The 18,085-nt window shown below is 44.4% G+C and overlaps 2 protein-coding genes across 2 annotated transcripts in view; both read left to right on the plus strand.

Moving 5' to 3' along the window:
* The window catches only part of LOC126564368 (zinc finger and SCAN domain-containing protein 5A-like), a 66,728-nt gene extending 50,768 nt beyond the window's left edge, over nucleotides 1-15,960 (plus strand). Inside the window, exon 2 of the mRNA XM_050221396.1 lies at nucleotides 14,063-15,960. Within this exon, the coding sequence (XP_050077353.1) occupies nucleotides 14,063-15,883 (1,821 nt within the window). The 3' untranslated portion in view covers nucleotides 15,884-15,960. The remainder of the gene's footprint in view (nucleotides 1-14,062) is intronic.
* Nucleotides 1-18,085, plus strand: part of LOC126564342 (actin-binding protein IPP) — a 389,363-nt gene that overhangs the window by 256,924 nt on the left and 114,354 nt on the right. The window lies entirely within an intron of this gene.

The following is an 18,085-nucleotide window of genomic DNA, read 5'->3' on the forward strand; positions in this document are numbered from 1 at the left end:
GACGCTGAGTACAGGATTATGAACTTCTCTTGAGGCGACCCGCAGCCCATTGTTTAAAACCCGTCCGCTCACCCATGTGCGGATTACCTTCAACCTCCCGTTATGCTCAGCACAAGAGCACTTCGATCAACATCGATCACGTATGAGCTACGTGTAGGGCAGGAGGTACCTTTGTTTGGGGCCAAAGAAGTCATCCAAATCAAGCGTCGATTATCAATCATGACGGACGGGACACGGGGAAAAGGTGTACGACGGTCCGCTCAATGTACAGTCGGGGGCTAATGGTATACCAAAGCGAACGGCGAAAGAAATGACGCCCCCCATTACTGTTTGCGGCATGCTAGAGGAAGAAATTATCGTATTTAAACGTCAAATGATTAATTTGACCAAGGTGTTGACCACCAGGCAGGGCTCTCAATCAGTCAACTACGCCTAGGATAGTGCTCAATCCAACGCCAGCAACATGAACAAACCTTTCGCTATCCCTTCTTGAAGACGCCATCTTAACCGAATCCAAAGCATCATAGAAGGGCAGAAGCATTGGTCTCGTCACTGTGAAGCGCCTCTGTATGCATACTCTTGAGGCACTCCAAAGCCGACGCACCGTACCGCAATCATCGTAGTCGGATTAGCGGGCTTTTATGACGACGCTAATTTGGCTGTAAGCTTTTATAATCCGCTCGTAAATCGTTCGCAGCGTACAGCTAGTTCGCTCCTTTGCTCTGGGTCATTTGCGAGCGGATATTTCTCACCGCGTTTGAACCGCATTGAGTTCCATTCCAGGCTCGTAGGGTTCCGACTGAGTGCCACAGGTCCCACCGGAGGTCATTGAGATGTAGACCTGAGCAGCTCGCACTCGACAGGTGTGTTCATTTGACCCGACGACCATTTGAGTCATCAAGTACCGAGCAAACGTCATTCCACCATGTACGAATGACGACAGGGAGTCTCCAAATGTCGAAATCCACCGTGGCCTTCTGTAAGAGAGCTGTCGAAAATTTGAGTTTAGTCTCTTGATTCGATTCGGGAGTTTATTTATTTATTTAGTTTTTGCCAACTGCAACCAGCAAGCCATGGGCGCGCGATCGTAAGACCTTGCCACTGAGACGGCGTGGCGATTTCGCTGTGCAGACCACAATGTATATCATCGATCAATCATCAAGCGCTCCACGAGGGTGTGATGTTGAAATAAACTTGGCCCGAATGAGGGACATAAGATCATCAAGCAGGTCGTTGTTTGAAAAGGCTGTTTTTTTTTTCTCTCTCTCTTTGTTGTATAAAACATTCATGTCCCATCAATCTTGGTTTTGGTTCTCATAGTGAAAGGAATCTAGCGTTGGGGTGGCTGCAACGGCATCCGATTCAAAAATCAACAGCAAGTCAAATTTACTTTTGGTAGTCTGTTGTAATCTTACCAATTTGTAGGACGACACTCCACGGTCACAATATTCAGACAGTGAATTCGCAGAGCAAAGTGCATGCGATGGTCAAAGAGACTGCATTAGAAGACGGCGGCATGCATCGTAGCGAATTCGTAATGCCATATCGTCCGACGGAACGAATGGATAGAGGGCCACATACAGAAGCCCGTTTTGATTTGTCGGCAAATATAGTCTCCTCATAAGGTGACGGTGGTCCGAAATAAGGATCACTAGGCGGGGGGAAAAAAACATAACCTCACTTGCCCAGCTCTAGCGACCAACATGATTGGTTCTGCATCAATCTTCTTTATTGGAAACACAACGGCATGTGCCGGAATGTTCTGTCTAAACACAGGCGATTTCTATTTGCCATTACTGATCGTTTATCCAAATATTGACCACCCACCCGTCGTGCCTGTCCCCCGCTTTCAAACATTGCCGGACGGACACGTTGCGGGTGCAGCTTGCAATTTACTTCACCACAAAACCCATTAGCACAGAACCGCTTGAGAGATGCATGGCTGTTGTTGCAAATGGATTTCAGTTTTTTTTTTCGTTTGTTGCTATTTTTCTCCTGTTTTAAGTTCATTTTTTCGCTGCTCCTTCCTTTGTTGTTTGTCTATTTCCAAGTTTGCTTGCCTTGCTTTACGGAACAAAATTCTTCGTTGATGTAAATCAAAGGTGTAGATCACGGACGACTGCAACGGCGTCTTGTTTGAGTAAATATGCACATGTACTTCGGAAGTCCCTGTGCATTGCACACCCACCCACAGATAGATGCATTTTCCTATTCTATAACCACCAATTCCTCTACTGCAAAGGGGCGAGCTTGTGCGCAAGTTGCCAACGATGGTAAACAAAACAATTCCATCTTTTCCCTAGCCAGCCAATTATTAAAATACCATTCACCGTGTGTCGTTCGATGGCGTGCCCCTTTTTGTTCCCCTGTACGAACATCAGATTGTGTGCAGAGTGTGGAGAGATCGGTGCATCTCCCGTTTAATGGGCATGCGACGGTGTGCCTGCACCTGATGAAATCGGTCCCATGGGGGCTTGCCTAGCGTCGTGCCTGCAGTATAGGCAGTCGCGAATTCCAAAGACGCTTGCTGAAACTCTCCTAGAAATCATTTGGTATTGTGTATGTGTGTCTTTCGGTCTCGGATGTTTGTTTCATTCGCTTTACCGATGTTACTTGCGCTGCTCAGAGCCTGTTTGCTGCATGGAGCATCGTTATACGTATGCCACAGCGTTTGCGGAGAAAGGAAGCAAAAAATACGCGGTCAACCGTTGATAGTGAATGGCCACGATATCGACTGGTGGGAGTGGAGACACTGACAAAACAACAATAAATTTGCATGCATTTTAGCATGTTCGTCTATTCACTTTCTGCGGTACACCAGCATTTCAACTTTCAATTCCTTCTTTCCGGCACGTGTTAGCCAATTGGATATGGTTTTTCGGTGAATCTACAGGTCACATGCTTTATTCGACTGTATTCCATCCACTTGAATCTAATAATATGTGTGTGTGTGTTCTAAAATTAATCTTCGAATATATCAAATTGAAAATAACGAGTTTTATATACCTTTATAGCTTGATTTTCTGGATGTATTTGGATAAATTCGTATTGCTCTGAGGTTCATTAGAAAAGAATTGCCAAATCAACGATTTGCAAATGTTGCGGGCGGGCGTTTCCGTTCGTCGGCGACAAGCGTTAATTTATTGAAGCATTAAACATCTTTACGTTGGCGGCTCCTGCACGTGTTTGTCGGCTTCAAAAAGACCCTAAACCAAAATCAGCAAGCAGATGAATGGGACGGGGTCCACGGCTCGCCATCCTGTTCCGTGCAGTTTTTGCACTGTCTTTGCTCTGCTGTGTTTCCTTTATTTCTATTCCCTCCTTCGTCTAAAAACAGTGTCTGCCAGCTATATTCCCTACCGATCGACGCTCACATGCGGCCTGATCCCTTTTCCGTTCCACTTAATCTTCAAATGCTTCGACGAGCAGTCGCAAAATACACTCCTCCATTGGAGACTGTTTTTTTTTTGCACTTTTACCTCCTTCGCCTTGGTGTGCTATGCATGGTGGAATGCGTTGCTCGATGGCAACCCAGGGGAAGATTAACGGTCTTCCATTAGATTTATTGGCATTAATCGGTTCCGATAATGGTTAAATTTAGACAGATTTCCAAAGCAATCGATTCTCCCCACAATCCCACCGAACCGAGTTTGCGCATGAATCGTTGTAATTGTTATTTGTCCCAAACTGATCATATGTAGAAAGCGATCGCACATAAGCACAAGCATTGAACTGCATTCGTGCCTCTGGTATGTGTGTGTGTATTCGATGATGGCGGTGGAGGCGACGGTGACGATTGAATTCCAAATTCCAGCCTCGCAGCCCAGTCTCCTTGTCATGTCTCAACGTCTTATCTTCCTGTTGGTAAGGTCCGTTGCGCTATTCGCGGGAGAAGAGTTTATTGACTTATTTGGAGGTGTTGAACATATTTAGCGTTTGTGTTGGGCTATTTTCTATTCAACTGCGCTGCGCTAAACTGCATAAGGTGTGTCTGGTAGACGGCGAGAAGAATCATTTCTTAGACGAGATCTTGGTACGATAGGTGAGATGCAAATAATTCTACGCACATTTGGTTGATCGCGTCAAACACACCATTTACAGCAAATCATTTACATTGATTTTCTTGTCTAATGATTTTTATTTGGTTTTATCACAACTGACACTTCAGGACGTGATTGAGCCAAGCTCAAGTTTGACAAGTGAGATTCAAAATATATTTCTAGCTAATTCTAACGAGCTGCCCTATTTCCACCAAACGTTGCATCAAATAAATAACTATCGACTCCAATACAATACCAACCAACCTCTCTGCGTTGAAGTCTTCACAAAGCAGTTTCTCGTAGAAATGTTCTCATTTATACGTCGAGCATACCAAAAAACAGCTCCCACGAATCCGATACTGATTCCTATCTTTTTCGTCACATCGAAACCACACCAAATGTGAATGTCTACGCCGAAGACATACATCTTTTTAGTTCGCATACATACTTGCAGATACATAAGCATGGATACCGTCGACCTGGGGAGGAATACTGCGCATCTGTATCGTGTTGCATTTCAGCTCGGATGCTGCCTGTATTTCGATCAGAACATGGCCACATTGCAGCCAAGTGTGGAGTATGCATTCTGATGCTCATACTGGCTGAGAGTGTTTTGTATTTTATTTTGCATGCACTTTATGCGTTACGGTGCAACCACTGATGAAGGAATACACCAGCGACAGGCTAGCGTTAAGGCGAAGATATTGTCAGTTTGTCTGGTTAGTCTGGCTGCAGTATCTGTGCAGTTTTATAATAATTTGTACCACCGCCAGTTGCACCTGTTTCAACTCTTTCTGCTTCTTCTTTGTGGTTTTCGTTATCTCTCTTTACCAAGCTGTGCATTTGTCTCTTTCTTGATTCTTTCGCTTAAAACCCGCTTTCTTGCTTTGTTTTTGACAAATTTCTTTTTCATTCGTTCTTTCGCTCAAAATCGTTTTATGTTGCATACATTTCTGTCTTGTTCAGGATATTCGTAATGTAGCTGCTTGCAACACCATTTCATGTAGTTTTTTGTCATTTTCATGGCGATTCTTTTAATTTTTCCTCATATGTCGTTCAAACACGTACTTTTTTGTGTAAAAAGTCTATGGTTATCTGATTTGTTACTCAATTTCATACGATTTTGAATTGTAATGGAATCGTTTGTATCCATGCGTTTTAGTTATCTAATTTTAATATGTCTTTATAACTGTATAAAACTGGTTATCACAAACACTCCTTAAACACTGAAATGAATTCAACTTCCAGCTGCACGAATAACTTCTCTGCCAAGCCAAAGCTTAGGCACTTATAATGAATTACTTAGATTATACAGAGTTACTCATTGCGTTGCACACTTCATTTGACGAAGAAATAGAGAATCCTCAGGGCCAATAATAGCAGTGCGATTGCAAAGACAAAAGACCGGCACACTTAGCATGAGTGATCGTCTCGAGCAAAATGAGCTGCATCATTCCATGCTATTGTAGCTCTTCTGAAACGCAACCGCTGCCGCGGTGGTAAAATTCGGTGCACAAACAGTGGCTGGCTGCAAATTCCACCGACGCAGTCCGTGCGACACAAGACAAAGCGTCGAGATATTCTGCACCGGAATTCAACGCACCCGTTCGGTTGGCCTTCTCTTTAAAATGCCTCCTCTAATGGACAACGATTGGATCGTGACGAACAAGGCAATGTTGGCCACAGAAAATCATCATGCGCGTGTGAATCATCATGACTCATCGTCTGCTGATATTCGATCCTCTCGCAAACACCCTACCACGGCAACGAAGGAGATAGTCTGCTCTGGTTGTGGGAGATCACTGCTCTAGAGGTTGGTGATAAGCTGCCCAGGGAAAGGCAAAGATCCTGTGGGAAACATGTGAGAAATTGGCTTGCCAGAATTAATCTGCGTCACTCCGATTGCCGAGAGACGACGACGACGACGCAAACGACGATGACTAGCGCGACAGAAAAGATCGCTGCTACTCCCGCGCTCGCCCACAAAAGGGTTAGGTATGTTCGAAGCATATGTGCGCTGGGCGGAGATACCTTCCGTGTGACGCGACATGTCGTGTTTTTCAGGATGTGGGACTCCCCCGCCGCCCAGCCGACGGTTGGGTGACGAGAACGCAAATTGAATCTAGCGTGCATACTAATTGCACTTGCCACATGAATAATCTCATCTCGTCATTAATTAATTTCGAACACGCAGAACGCCACACAGACTTCATGCATACTCTGCACCAAAACCCGCAGAAAAGTTTTGTGACTCCCGGTACTGCACCGAAACCCCCGGAGGTGGTAAGGTTCTGACCTGATGCTTCACATCAACGTTGCCCACGTTGTGGTCTATTTTGCACTACTCAACACTGTAATGGAACATTTCCTACCGTCTCGGGGATTAGTAGATAAGATTTTCGTCATCCGGCTAGCCCAGGCACACCTTACCCAGGGTGTGTAAGGGATCCGGGAAATGCTGAACGTCTTGATGATCAATTAAGTTTTGAGATAGCTGCTACGCGCTGCAGAAGGAAATTAAGTCTTTTGACATTTGGAGCAGCCTAGAATGATCGAAACAAACCCAAAAGGACTGAAAACAGTAAATACTCCTGCGAGACGATGTACAGCGTACTTAATACTTGTCCAACGCGCGTCTCTAACCCTATCCTACGTGCCAACTACGCATCGTGTAACGTTCGGGTTGGCTCATCGACCTGTTCCTTTCGTTGCGCTCGGAAAGACACACACTGGCAAGATGGACGAAACGATCTCACACGCCGCTTGCACCGGACAGATGTTAGCTTGTTAGAGTTTGACTGACACTCCGGTGGCGCTAACGAACGATACACAAAGCGTACAATCAGTCGCCGAGCTAGAAAACTAGCACTCAAATCAAACTTGTTTAACAAATGGCTTCAAAATCCTGCCGACATTTTCTATTGTGCGTGAGAGTTTTATTCAAATAATATAACATTTATGTATGATATCCTCACCTCTTTATTTAATTATTGTAATGTTAGGAAAATGTTTAGTTATTGTTCTTAAATGCAGAATTTATTAATAGTTATTAATACCTCTAAGGTCATGGTGGCCATCGAAATGGCTTTCTAGACTTGTCGATACCACGTAGTTGGTTAATCGGCCTCACTACGGGGGGACGGCCCGGATGGGATTTGAACCACGGTCCGGCCGTTTGAAGACCAGCGCCGCTAACGCCTACACCACTGGGCCGATTCTATTTCTATATACTAGATAATCAATTAAAACGCAAGTGAGCTTTGTGAAACGTGTGTACTTAACAGTTCAAAATGGTTTCCTATTCGTGTTAAAGAAAAATGCATCTTTCTGAAAGATTTTAATAACTCCAAAAAATCTTGCTTTATCATCGAATCTTACTTTTCCTTTCTACTTTTTATTACTGGTCCTTGTATTTCTCCTAAGCTGCAACGCCTCTTTGCTCCACTTCCGGCGCTCCGCCCCATTTTTTGAATATTTCTCATTTCAGTGGCAGCCACCTACTTATGCGGGAATTCCCTTCCAGTTCGACTGTTGTGATTATAGCTACATTTCTTTGCATTTTAGTAGCACAGCACTCGATCGTAAGGTCAGCAAGTGCTTAACACTGCTCAATTTTCAGCGCCAAGAAGTGGCCAACAATCGTGTAGTGGCAGCAGAAACACAACGAAAACAAAACAAAATCACACTTTTACAAAGGGCAGAGCAGCGAAACTGAAAAATAAAGTACCCACAGTGCACAGCAAAGCCATCACTAAGGGAAGGGACTTTGCAGCACCCATATATGCATGAACGTGCAGCGCTTCGTCAGAGGGAGCAAGAGGTGACAAGAAGCAAATATTTTTATTTATTGTTTTATGTTTCATGCTTTTATCTTTCGGTGCTGGCATTGCGACGAATGCAGAGCCCTTTCAAAAGACTACGAGCGTGTCGTGCCGTAGCTGTCTTTTTCTTCGAGGCCTTGAGAGAGGGGACACACACACACACACACACAGGAACAACGTCCTTTTGCACTTCTTTCGTAACTCCGTAGGGCGGCTACAGTACATCATGTAAGGGCCAGTCACTTTTTTCCTTTCATTGTCCTCCACCACCATGGTTTCCATGCGAAAGAAGCGCGTATGGGGTGTGCTGGAGTTTCCCATCTCCCCTCCTGCTTTGTGTGGTCCCTGCTATGAGCAAAGCCATCTTCTCTTATTGATATCATATTGTCTGCAATGCGCTGCTGCAATTTTCACGTCCTTTTTCCCGCGCCCTGGAAGTGGCTTCTCACACTCCAAGACGGTAGCTGAACAAATTCCGCGATTCAAGCGTTATTCTCACTTCGCCATCAGAGTCGGCAGCAGTAGGAGTAAGACGATGAAGAGATTCCGTTTCACCCGACTGGTGGAAACCACCTTTTATATCCATGCAATATGTGCTATCGAACCGACAATCGGTTTCGGCAAAACGGGAGCAGATTGCCACTTGTATTTGCGCTCGTTGTTAAGTAATAAAGAATCAAACTCAGCGCGCGAAAGCAAATGAAACAAAAAAAAATCCTCATCTTTGGTTTGGCCACGTTCCCATCTGCAAGCGTGTGGACGACGAACGAAACGTGATTTTATGACAACGATCACAGTCGTTGCTGCATTCAAAACCGCATATCAACATATGCTCACACCACACGGCACCGCGAACGATGACGGAGAATTTATTTTCAATAAATTTTACGATTACGTTGCAAATTTTATATCGATAACGAATCAATCGATGAATAATTTACGCTCTGTTGTTCGGTTATTACGGTAGAAACTACTTATTGTACGACGTTATACGACAAACTGACTTTTCTTTGACTGTAGGTACCGCAAACTTCCTATTTTGATTGCATGCTACAAAACGATCCTTTCTTGAGTTTCGTCTAAATGAATGATAACGAGAAACTTTTTATCTTCTGCTTTATGCACTTATTTGCTTGGGATTTTCCCTAAAACAATCCAAATGAAACTAATCAAAGCATTACATGTAGATCCACGCTGGTCACAAACAATCCAATCGTCGTGAAAGTCTCCACTGATTATTATTAATTAAATTTACTAACGTTGCATCATGCAGCATCAAGAAATTTATTCTACTACGATTAACAAAAAATCTAGACCCTTGATGATCGTGTTCATTAGAATGGAAAATCGTCTGTACGCAGCAAGAACGTGAAAAGCGCTTAAGCATAAATCATACCCAGCCAAGTCGCCGAGACTGACAGGCTTTGTGACAAGCGTGCTCTTAAAGTGTCGGCAGAGAAAGTTTTTTGAGGACCTTCGAGGCAACTCGGTGCCAAACGGCTTGTCCACGCCTTGGCTGAATGGAATTCTTCACACTGAACGGATTGGGTCGAAAAACTTGCTGCTACTGCTGGTCGGTCTTTTCCTCCAACCGTTGGCTATCTCGACAGACTGATTATCTTGTTGTTGATTCCACCACAGCCAAAGGAACGGATCGGTCCGTGCCAAAAACTAGCCTAGCGAAAACGAAAGCCATAAAATTAAAAATATATCGTCCTTAACATTCAACTTGCCTGTCAACAGTGTCATCCCTTTTACCACATTTTCGTATCCGCGAAACCTGCTGAGGGGGTGATGAGTTGAAGTTTGCTGGAAGTTATGTTGTCCGAGCTCATTTACTGCACGGTCCACACTTCGTCCGCATGGTCGCTTTTATTTGGACATGCTGGACTGAATGTTATTAGATGGAGGCGCATGGTCGCCCACGGCCGATTCCGATTGTGATGATGAAAATGGCGATTGTGCTTATTTATTCGATTGCTACAAGAGAAAGAGGAATGTCCAATGTCTTAAAATGTAAGAGTCCCCGTACCAACGATAACCATACAAACGAGATCAATTAATTTCTGTCTACTCAACTTTGAAGTCCGTCGCAAAACACGACGAGCAGATCCTTGGAAGTCTCAAAATGAAAGTTTCTTTGCTGGGTGAAAAAAGTTAAGCTCATTTTCCGCAAAAAAAAGCTGTAAATGCCTCACTAAAAATCAAAGGACACAAAGTATAACTTAATTTTTCTACCCTTCATGTCGGCTAGAAGCTTAAGATCCGAGTCCGAGACACATACCCGAAACCATGCTACAGGACAGTATAAATCAAAATGCAAATGGTCCCCCGGGAATGATAAATCGAGACTGCACCCTCCTGAGTCGGCTACACCCCTTTTTGCTATCCAGCAACCTTTTCCATTGCGACTTTGAAGTATCGCTACAGCCGCGTTGTCTCGTTTGCTCGCAGCATCCAACACTGACCCAGGTTCTTTCGTCCTAGTGGCTTGTTGTATCCATTTTGTGGGACCGCTTATGGAACATTTACAATCCTCCGTTTATATTTTTTGTTCCAGTTTGCTGTTACTGTTTTATATTATTTTGCAAACTATGCTAAGCAATCGACTGTAGGGAGTTTTTTGTTTAATTTTCGTTTCCTACGTTGAAAATTCCCATAGTTTTTTTTTACCGTCCAAACCACTTCCGGTGTTCAGTCTGTAGAGAAGAGATGAACTCGTTTGGTTTTGTTTATTTTCTCAGCATTTTTCTCGCAAGTAGCTTTAAGTATTTCGACCAGTCTGGGATTTCAATTCCTTATCTTTAAAGGACATGTCCAATATTTGCTGCTAGTTCTTTGCTCCAGCAATCGAACAAACATGCTCTAACGCCATTCTATTGCTTTTTTGTTAAGAATATGTGTGTTACTTTTCGCCAACGCCACGCTCTGTTGCACATTGTCTTTGTTGCTTTTTGCAGAAACTTACCCTTTCCTGCTGAACGCCTCCGGAATTGTGTTTCGAATTTGATATATTTTATGTTTCGGTGTGCAATGTTTACTTGTTATGTTTGGTTCTTTTCTCTACGATGAAAATTTCTTCCTCTGTCATTTGGCAGCGTGACAAATGCAAATGTGAATACATTTTTTGGCCAACATTTTTATATTTACAGACCGAAATAATCTTTCGAGTGTCTTTCCTTGTCTCCAGTGCATCGTAGCCCTGTTCAGAAAACAACAGAGTAATATAAACAATGTATTTCTATATTTTTTTCGCTAGTTTGAAGTAGTTTCATAATGTATTTACCAAAATCAATGTTGAAGTTTTATGCCCTTTAGTGTATCATGTATTGGAATGTAAAGTTATCCATCTTCTCATCACTTTACGCATTTTCTAACATTAATCTAAAACTCTTCAATAAATTCTAAAATAAAGTACCGCATTGACAAGCTCTGCGAGCCAACAGAAGCTAATCCTTTGATATCATCAACCAGTGGCAACCTTTACTCATATTATACCTTCTTTTGGTCCTCTCCTTTTGTTCCAATCGCTCAAAATCGCTACCCTCCGCAGTCATTATTCATTCTGGGTTACTTGCCGGGAGACACACAATAAAGATCGTTGCACATGCACCATCATCACTATCAGCTCCGCACTGGTGCTTCGACTTATCCGATGCTTCTGTAGTGACGACAAAAAAAAACCATCAGCATACATCATCGTCACCAACCGAATGGGAGCGTACGGACAAATCAGGAGAGAAAATTACAATCTCGGGAATGGACATACCATACCCACATGCAGAATCAGCCAAAATCAAGTGGCCATTTGTGTTGGTACGGGCGAATACTGTATGGTCACGCATTCTGAGTTCGATCAAGAGTCCGTAAAGTGATTTGCTGTCGAACCAAACCAGCAAAACCTCCAAAAATGAGACGCTCCTGGTGATTGGAACCAAGAATGTGAATGTTCGGCCATCCTCTGTACCACCTTTCCTGGTTTCACTCCCGCATTTGCACGGACCTTCGCATCGTTTATCAAAAACCATTATAATGCCTACTGCTCAGTTAAGCGAATGAGGTAGGAGCGGCAGGTAGACGACTGGGTGTCGTTTTTTGTTGGGGAGCGTCCGCATCTTCCTTGAGATGGCTGTCGGCCATTACGACCACGTTGCGTATGAACGTGTAATTATCTCTAGCGGTTCAGATGATTCCAGCCAGGTTCCCGCACCCCATCCATCGCCTACGGCTCGGCTGCGGTACATCAACCTGTCGTTCGCGGACTAGCCTGGCGGCCAGTGCAGCTCGCGAAAGCCATCGAGCCGGCAACGGAGACAATGCGTTCGAAGTGGTTTTGCCCACTTTATCAATGCCAGCATCGACAGCTACGAATTTGTATGTTATTTTCCTTCGCTCAGGTACAGTTGCGTGCTTGTTATTATTACTTTTGGAGACCTTTGCTATACCCTGGACAGGGGGACGGTGCCAGCATAATGTAGGCAACACACTTTATTCCCTATCATGTACTCACCAGCCGCGCTGTTTGTCTGCCTCCCACACCGTGGAGAGGCGAAGCAGATGAGTGAAGAAATTATGCCACCAAACAAGAAGGAGAAGATGATGGAAGCCTACGGCCTTCGCCATCAATTTTCGCTTCTCCTCGCTCATTCGATGAAGCATAGCTCAATGTTTAGTCGTTTTACGTTCAGACCAACAGCTGTCGAAAAGTTCAATGTAGCATGTTCATCGTCTTTGTTTTCGTCTTATCGCTTATTTCTCCCATTTTTGTTGGTAATTTTCACACATGGATATTTATACTCAGTACCGAAGGTGAAAGGTACTCCAATGCATTCGTATAAGAATTCGCCAAGTCATTACGTTCGACTCGGAAAGGAAGAATTCGATCATGTTTTCCGAAAAATGATCAACCATAATTATGAATCCTTGCAACTTCAGGCACAACTTTACAGATACAACAATTTGATGCGATTTGACAGTAAAAAGAAGAATGCATTTATGCTCATGATCACTTGCAAGAGCCAATTTGTAGTCGATGGCGCCTAAATTATCGTTTTGTGCTAAGCTTAGAGCTGAAGAAGCGAACCTAAGGGTGAAAAGCCTCTCGAAACGGTAATTGTGATATTCAATATGAAATGAGTCAAGTGTGACGGTGGAACGCAAGCATCGCCGTAGGATTAAGCTGATGATACATAGCTTCAAACGATTTTCTAACTGCTTCAAGAAGTGTGGATGTTTTTGTTAATATTTTTTTGTACATATATGTATTGCCTCCTATTTTTGTATCATATCCCGGATATGTCCGGTTCTCGTGACAATTATTTGCAATGACAATGTCAACCAAAACTGTCTGAAACTCATTCCAAATCTGATCAGCGTTTAGGAGTAAGAGTAAAGTCATTCTTCGCTCACATAATTAACCGGTTTTCTTTCCATCCGTCCGATTCATCGGTTTTTATCATGCATCCTCTATTTTCCACCTTCCCTATTAGCATCCTTCCCGATTAGCCTATTGAAATCTCGTTTCTCTTTGCACCACAATTAAAACCGTTGCTCCCTAAGTTTCAAGCAGTCGATGATTGAAACGAACGACCACACTGCTTGTCTACCTACTTGTTTAACGAACGATCAAAAACCTGTAGCTACCACCTGCTGGGCCACGAAACTGGTGGTAGAATAACTTAATTATTTAAATTCCCACCATTAAAATATTGGCCTAATTCTCTAATTTACCACACCGGCGTAGATCCCCGATGGACACTAAAAATCGTATCGAAACTATTCGGAACGAGAAATGCTTCCACCACACCGGACAGGCGGCATCGTTTGAGTAAGGTGTCCGATAATAGCCCGTTGCGTTCGACGCTCTTTCAATCATTGAAGATTTTCTGATTTTCGAACTTTTAGTTTCATAAAATCAAATTCATTTCATCGTCAAGCTTTCCCGATGATGACTGATCGTCCAGGCACACAGGTTCAATTTGGGATTCCTTTTTTACGAGCCCTTAATTTGTTCTGCATTTGAGATGTGCTCCACGCCAGCCGTCGGCACGAGAAGACGCAACAATCAGCCTAATGAGAATGTTCGATTTAATCGGTCGATAATGATGATCGCTCAGCGACTATTTATCTACGGCTTCCTACGAATTGTCACACATTACCGGCCGCGCTAACTAATCCTTTGCTTCTTCATTTTCGTTACAGATCGATGCCCTTGATATTTTCTTGATCCACCGGAACTATCACAGAACGACAGACCTAATGACTATGGCGGATGGCGGTTATGACCCAATGGGGCACATCCAAACGGGTCGTCCGCACACGTATTACTTGTACCAAGCGGCAGCCGCTGCCCTGGAACAGCACCACCAGCAGCAGCAGCAGCATCATCAACAACAGCAGCACCAGGAGCAATCATCGCAGGAGCAGATTGCGTCTCGCTCCCGCCCTGCCTCAGACGATGGGCATGAAAACAACAACAATCTACCAGCAGCAGCCAACAACAATCTGTTCCGTTCGGAGCAGAAGAAGCACAAGCGGAAACGGCTGTCTGCAGTGTTGGACAAACTGCACAATGGTAGCGGTACGGTGGTAAATCACAACAACAATAACGTCGGGGAAGCGCAAAATTTCAAGGTCAAGTGTACCGACTCGCGCTCCAGTGCTGAAGACTCTGCCGAAGATGTGTTCCCATATTCCGCTAGTCCTCGCATCAGCATTAGCCCTTTGCGGTTAAGTGAAGTCGATGAGAACAATCCGCTGCAGCAGAGGACGTCGCTCCAGCAGCAAGCACTACCTCATGATCAACAGCTGCCATCACCCTCGCAGATTTCTCGCCAAACCAAGCTAGATTCTCCACAGCAACAAATGGTACCGTTGCAACCATCACAGATCAAGCAGGAAGGCCAGCAGTACCTGTACAAGCAGCTTGAGTACTTCAACCCACTCGCGCTGTTCAACTATCTGCCCGAACCGACCAAACTGCTCTACCAAGAGTTTGCCCGTCAACGCAGCCATTCCGATTCATATCTGCAGCTCCAGCAGCTCCAGCAACAAGATCAACAGCAGCAACCGCTTCCCCAAGTAAATCCTCCGAAGAAAAAGAAATCTAGCCATTCGGGTCGAGCATCCCAGCGTCCTCCAACGACCAGCAGCCGTAGCAGTAACGCCAGTAGCAGCAGTGGTCACCATGACCCGCAGGAACAACCGCTAGACTTGTCGATGAAGTCGCCACCACTGCTCGAATCGCCTAGTCTGTTCGTTTCCACTGTGATCAAGAAAGAGCCACGGCTGGCCGATAGCCCACCACCGGACTCACCTTTGACACCCGCCTCTATAGGTCCATCGAAGCTGGTCTTGAAACGTGAAGACTTGCCCGACATACGACGGTCGCCCGCCTTCGAGCAGCTCAATGGCCATGCGCCGCCTGGTTTCAATTTAAACGTTTCGCCCGTTGTTGAGGAGATGCCACCTGGCTCGGACGTCGCTTACATGTGTCCCGTGTGTGGTCAGCTATTTTCTCTACAGGACCGGCTAGCGAAGCATATGGCTTCGCGGCATAAGAGCCGTACTGGTGCGACAGACATCACCAAATCCTACATGTGCGAAGTTTGCCAGCGCTCTTTTGCCCGTTCGGATATGCTGACCCGTCATATGCGTCTTCATACAGGAGTTAAACCATACTCCTGCAAGGTGTGTGGACAGATTTTCTCTCGCTCGGATCATCTATCAACGCATCAGCGAACGCACACCGGAGAAAAACCCTACAAGTGTCCGCAATGCCCGTACGCTGCCTGTCGCCGTGACATGATCACCCGCCATATGCGCACCCACACTCGCTACGAATCGCAACGCGGCGGTAGCAATGGTGGAGGCTCGAGCGGTGGCAGCACTAGCCCGTCCATGGATCAGAAACCGATTCTGTTGCCGTTGGTCGGTCTAAGCACGGGCCGTGCCATCAAAAAGGAGGCTGGGTTCGGAGGCGTCGGCGGCGGTTTCGTTCTAGAAGCAAAGACTGAATCGTGAGGTTGCAGGCGAAACTTCAAGGCTCACTTTGAGTGACTGGTGGTGTAGTTCCAACGGTAGACGGTAGTTCCTCGTAAATGTGTACGTGTGTGCAGATTATGATTTCATAAAATCGTTCTTTTACAATTAGGCCTGATTGTCACATACAAATTGTCAAGACAAGTTGTCAAAAACGGAAGATTCGAATTATGACAGCCGTTTGTGTAGTCTGTTGGGAAAAAAACTTTACGAAAGGCAAACTTACAAGTACACTGCCAAGAATTTGTATTCTCAAACACAAATAGGAGTCTCGTATTTGTCAAACTGTTTTCCGTCACCTATTCGAAACGGAAAGGCGCCGTGTGTTTCCAGTTCGTTTTCTTAAGCAGTTCCAAGCAAAATGTGAATACTTTACTTCAGAAAGGATTTTCCCGAAGAAAAGGACGGGAAAATAAGTAACGTCGAGCTGCTCATTTGGTTCCATTTCTAATTTAAAATATTTGCGTAAATGAAATGAAATGTATAATGCAAGTTTATTTTCCGTTTGTATTGACAAGCTTGTCTTGAGACTTTTCCGTTTGTAAGAGATAATCGGGCCTGATGATTGTGTTGCTTGATCTTATCAACAGCAGGGATGCTTAACTATAGTGGCAAATGCCCTACTTAGGCGATTTTAAGATGTTGTTAGATTCTCAATGGTTGTGACTGATCGCGTCCAAAGTTTGGAACAGTCGATCAGCAATTACGGTTCTGTTATATCTCTTGCTCGTTTTATCGCCCGATCGTGGGCCATCATTCCTCCTTATGAATCGTTCGTTATGTGTAGATATAGTGCGAGTGCGTGCGCGTTTGTGTGTGCTAGTCTAGAACATAGAGATTTCAAGCAACGGCTCAATATGATTTCATCACGCCCATTTCGAAGCATCATTCCTTGAATAGTTCGCAACAAAAGATAGTTTAGTCACATGAGGTTTCACCCGGTTTCGTTCATTAGTTATAGTTGAAACAAGCAACAAGAAACAGTTTTCTTCTTCAAAAATCCAATAATTGTGCAAGAAACAGCACACCAAACAATACAGAATGCAACGAAACAATGAATCGAAAACAAAAAAACAGTACGCCTTAGGAAAGCATGACAAACCGTGTGCCTTATTCGATGTGGGAACTACATAGAAGCCTGTAAACGTAGCTGAGTTGAATAGGTAACTCCAACATCACACAAGTAGTCCATTTAGAACGGAAATGTATTCCCACAGTAATGAAGTTATCGTGCACAGAAAAGAATGATCGCTAACAGGTCTACACCGGTTGCAACGGAATGGTCAATTTATATGTATTGATCTCTAGATGTGCTGTAAAATTGTGCAAACCGACACAGACGTACAAAAACTACACCGCCTTTATAGTGACGATGGATTTGGGACCATTCCTTACCCCTCCATACAGTGCGAAAGCTAGACATTGGAGTCGTATTTACGGTCATCCATTGGCGTTTTAACAGCAGCAACTATACCTTTTCTATCTCAATCCCACTCCTTTAGATTAGTGTTCCTTCAGAATAGTCTGGCCCTCTTTTTTAAGGTCGTTACGGCCGCGCTTTCCGCAGACATGGTTAAATTGGACTTCAAAACTACCGCATGATCTTAATTTAAATTTTCAATCATGCAAATTGAATATTAAACCCAGCGCCCTTGCCCACCCTTCTTACCGTCTTATCGCCATGCTCGTGCAATTTCTTAAGCGAAAATTCTTCAGTACCAGCACTGCAATATGGATTTCCGCTTTTCCCGGTCCGCCTGCTGTTTTTTTTTTCCAACGGCGACGACCTTCGTGCTTACGTCCGGTTGCAATTTTCGTTTTCCACCCGCAAAACAGTACGGAAGAAAAACATTCCCCGTTCAACATGCACATCCAACCCACCTCAACCGTACGGAATCGTCGACATAATGGACATAATTAGTACCGAGTTTTCACCAAGAATAGCTGGAAGTTTCCATGCTCGCTGCATGAAACAGGATAGCGCCCGGAAAGTAGACCCACGCGAACACAGCAATTCCGGACAAGTTTGCCGGTTGCAAGTTACTGGTCGGTAGATCGATATGATGGCTCTGGCAAGCGGCAATCGTACCCGCTAATGAGGTTGTTTGAATGTAGGTGGATCATGCAACAGAGAGAAAAAAGCTTTAGCTTTACTATATGTACCAAAGGTTCTATGAAATCAAT

The sequence above is a fragment of the Anopheles maculipalpis genome, chromosome 3RL (assembly GCF_943734695.1).
Source record: "Anopheles maculipalpis chromosome 3RL, idAnoMacuDA_375_x, whole genome shotgun sequence".
Lineage (NCBI taxonomy): Eukaryota > Metazoa > Arthropoda > Insecta > Diptera > Culicidae > Anopheles > Anopheles maculipalpis.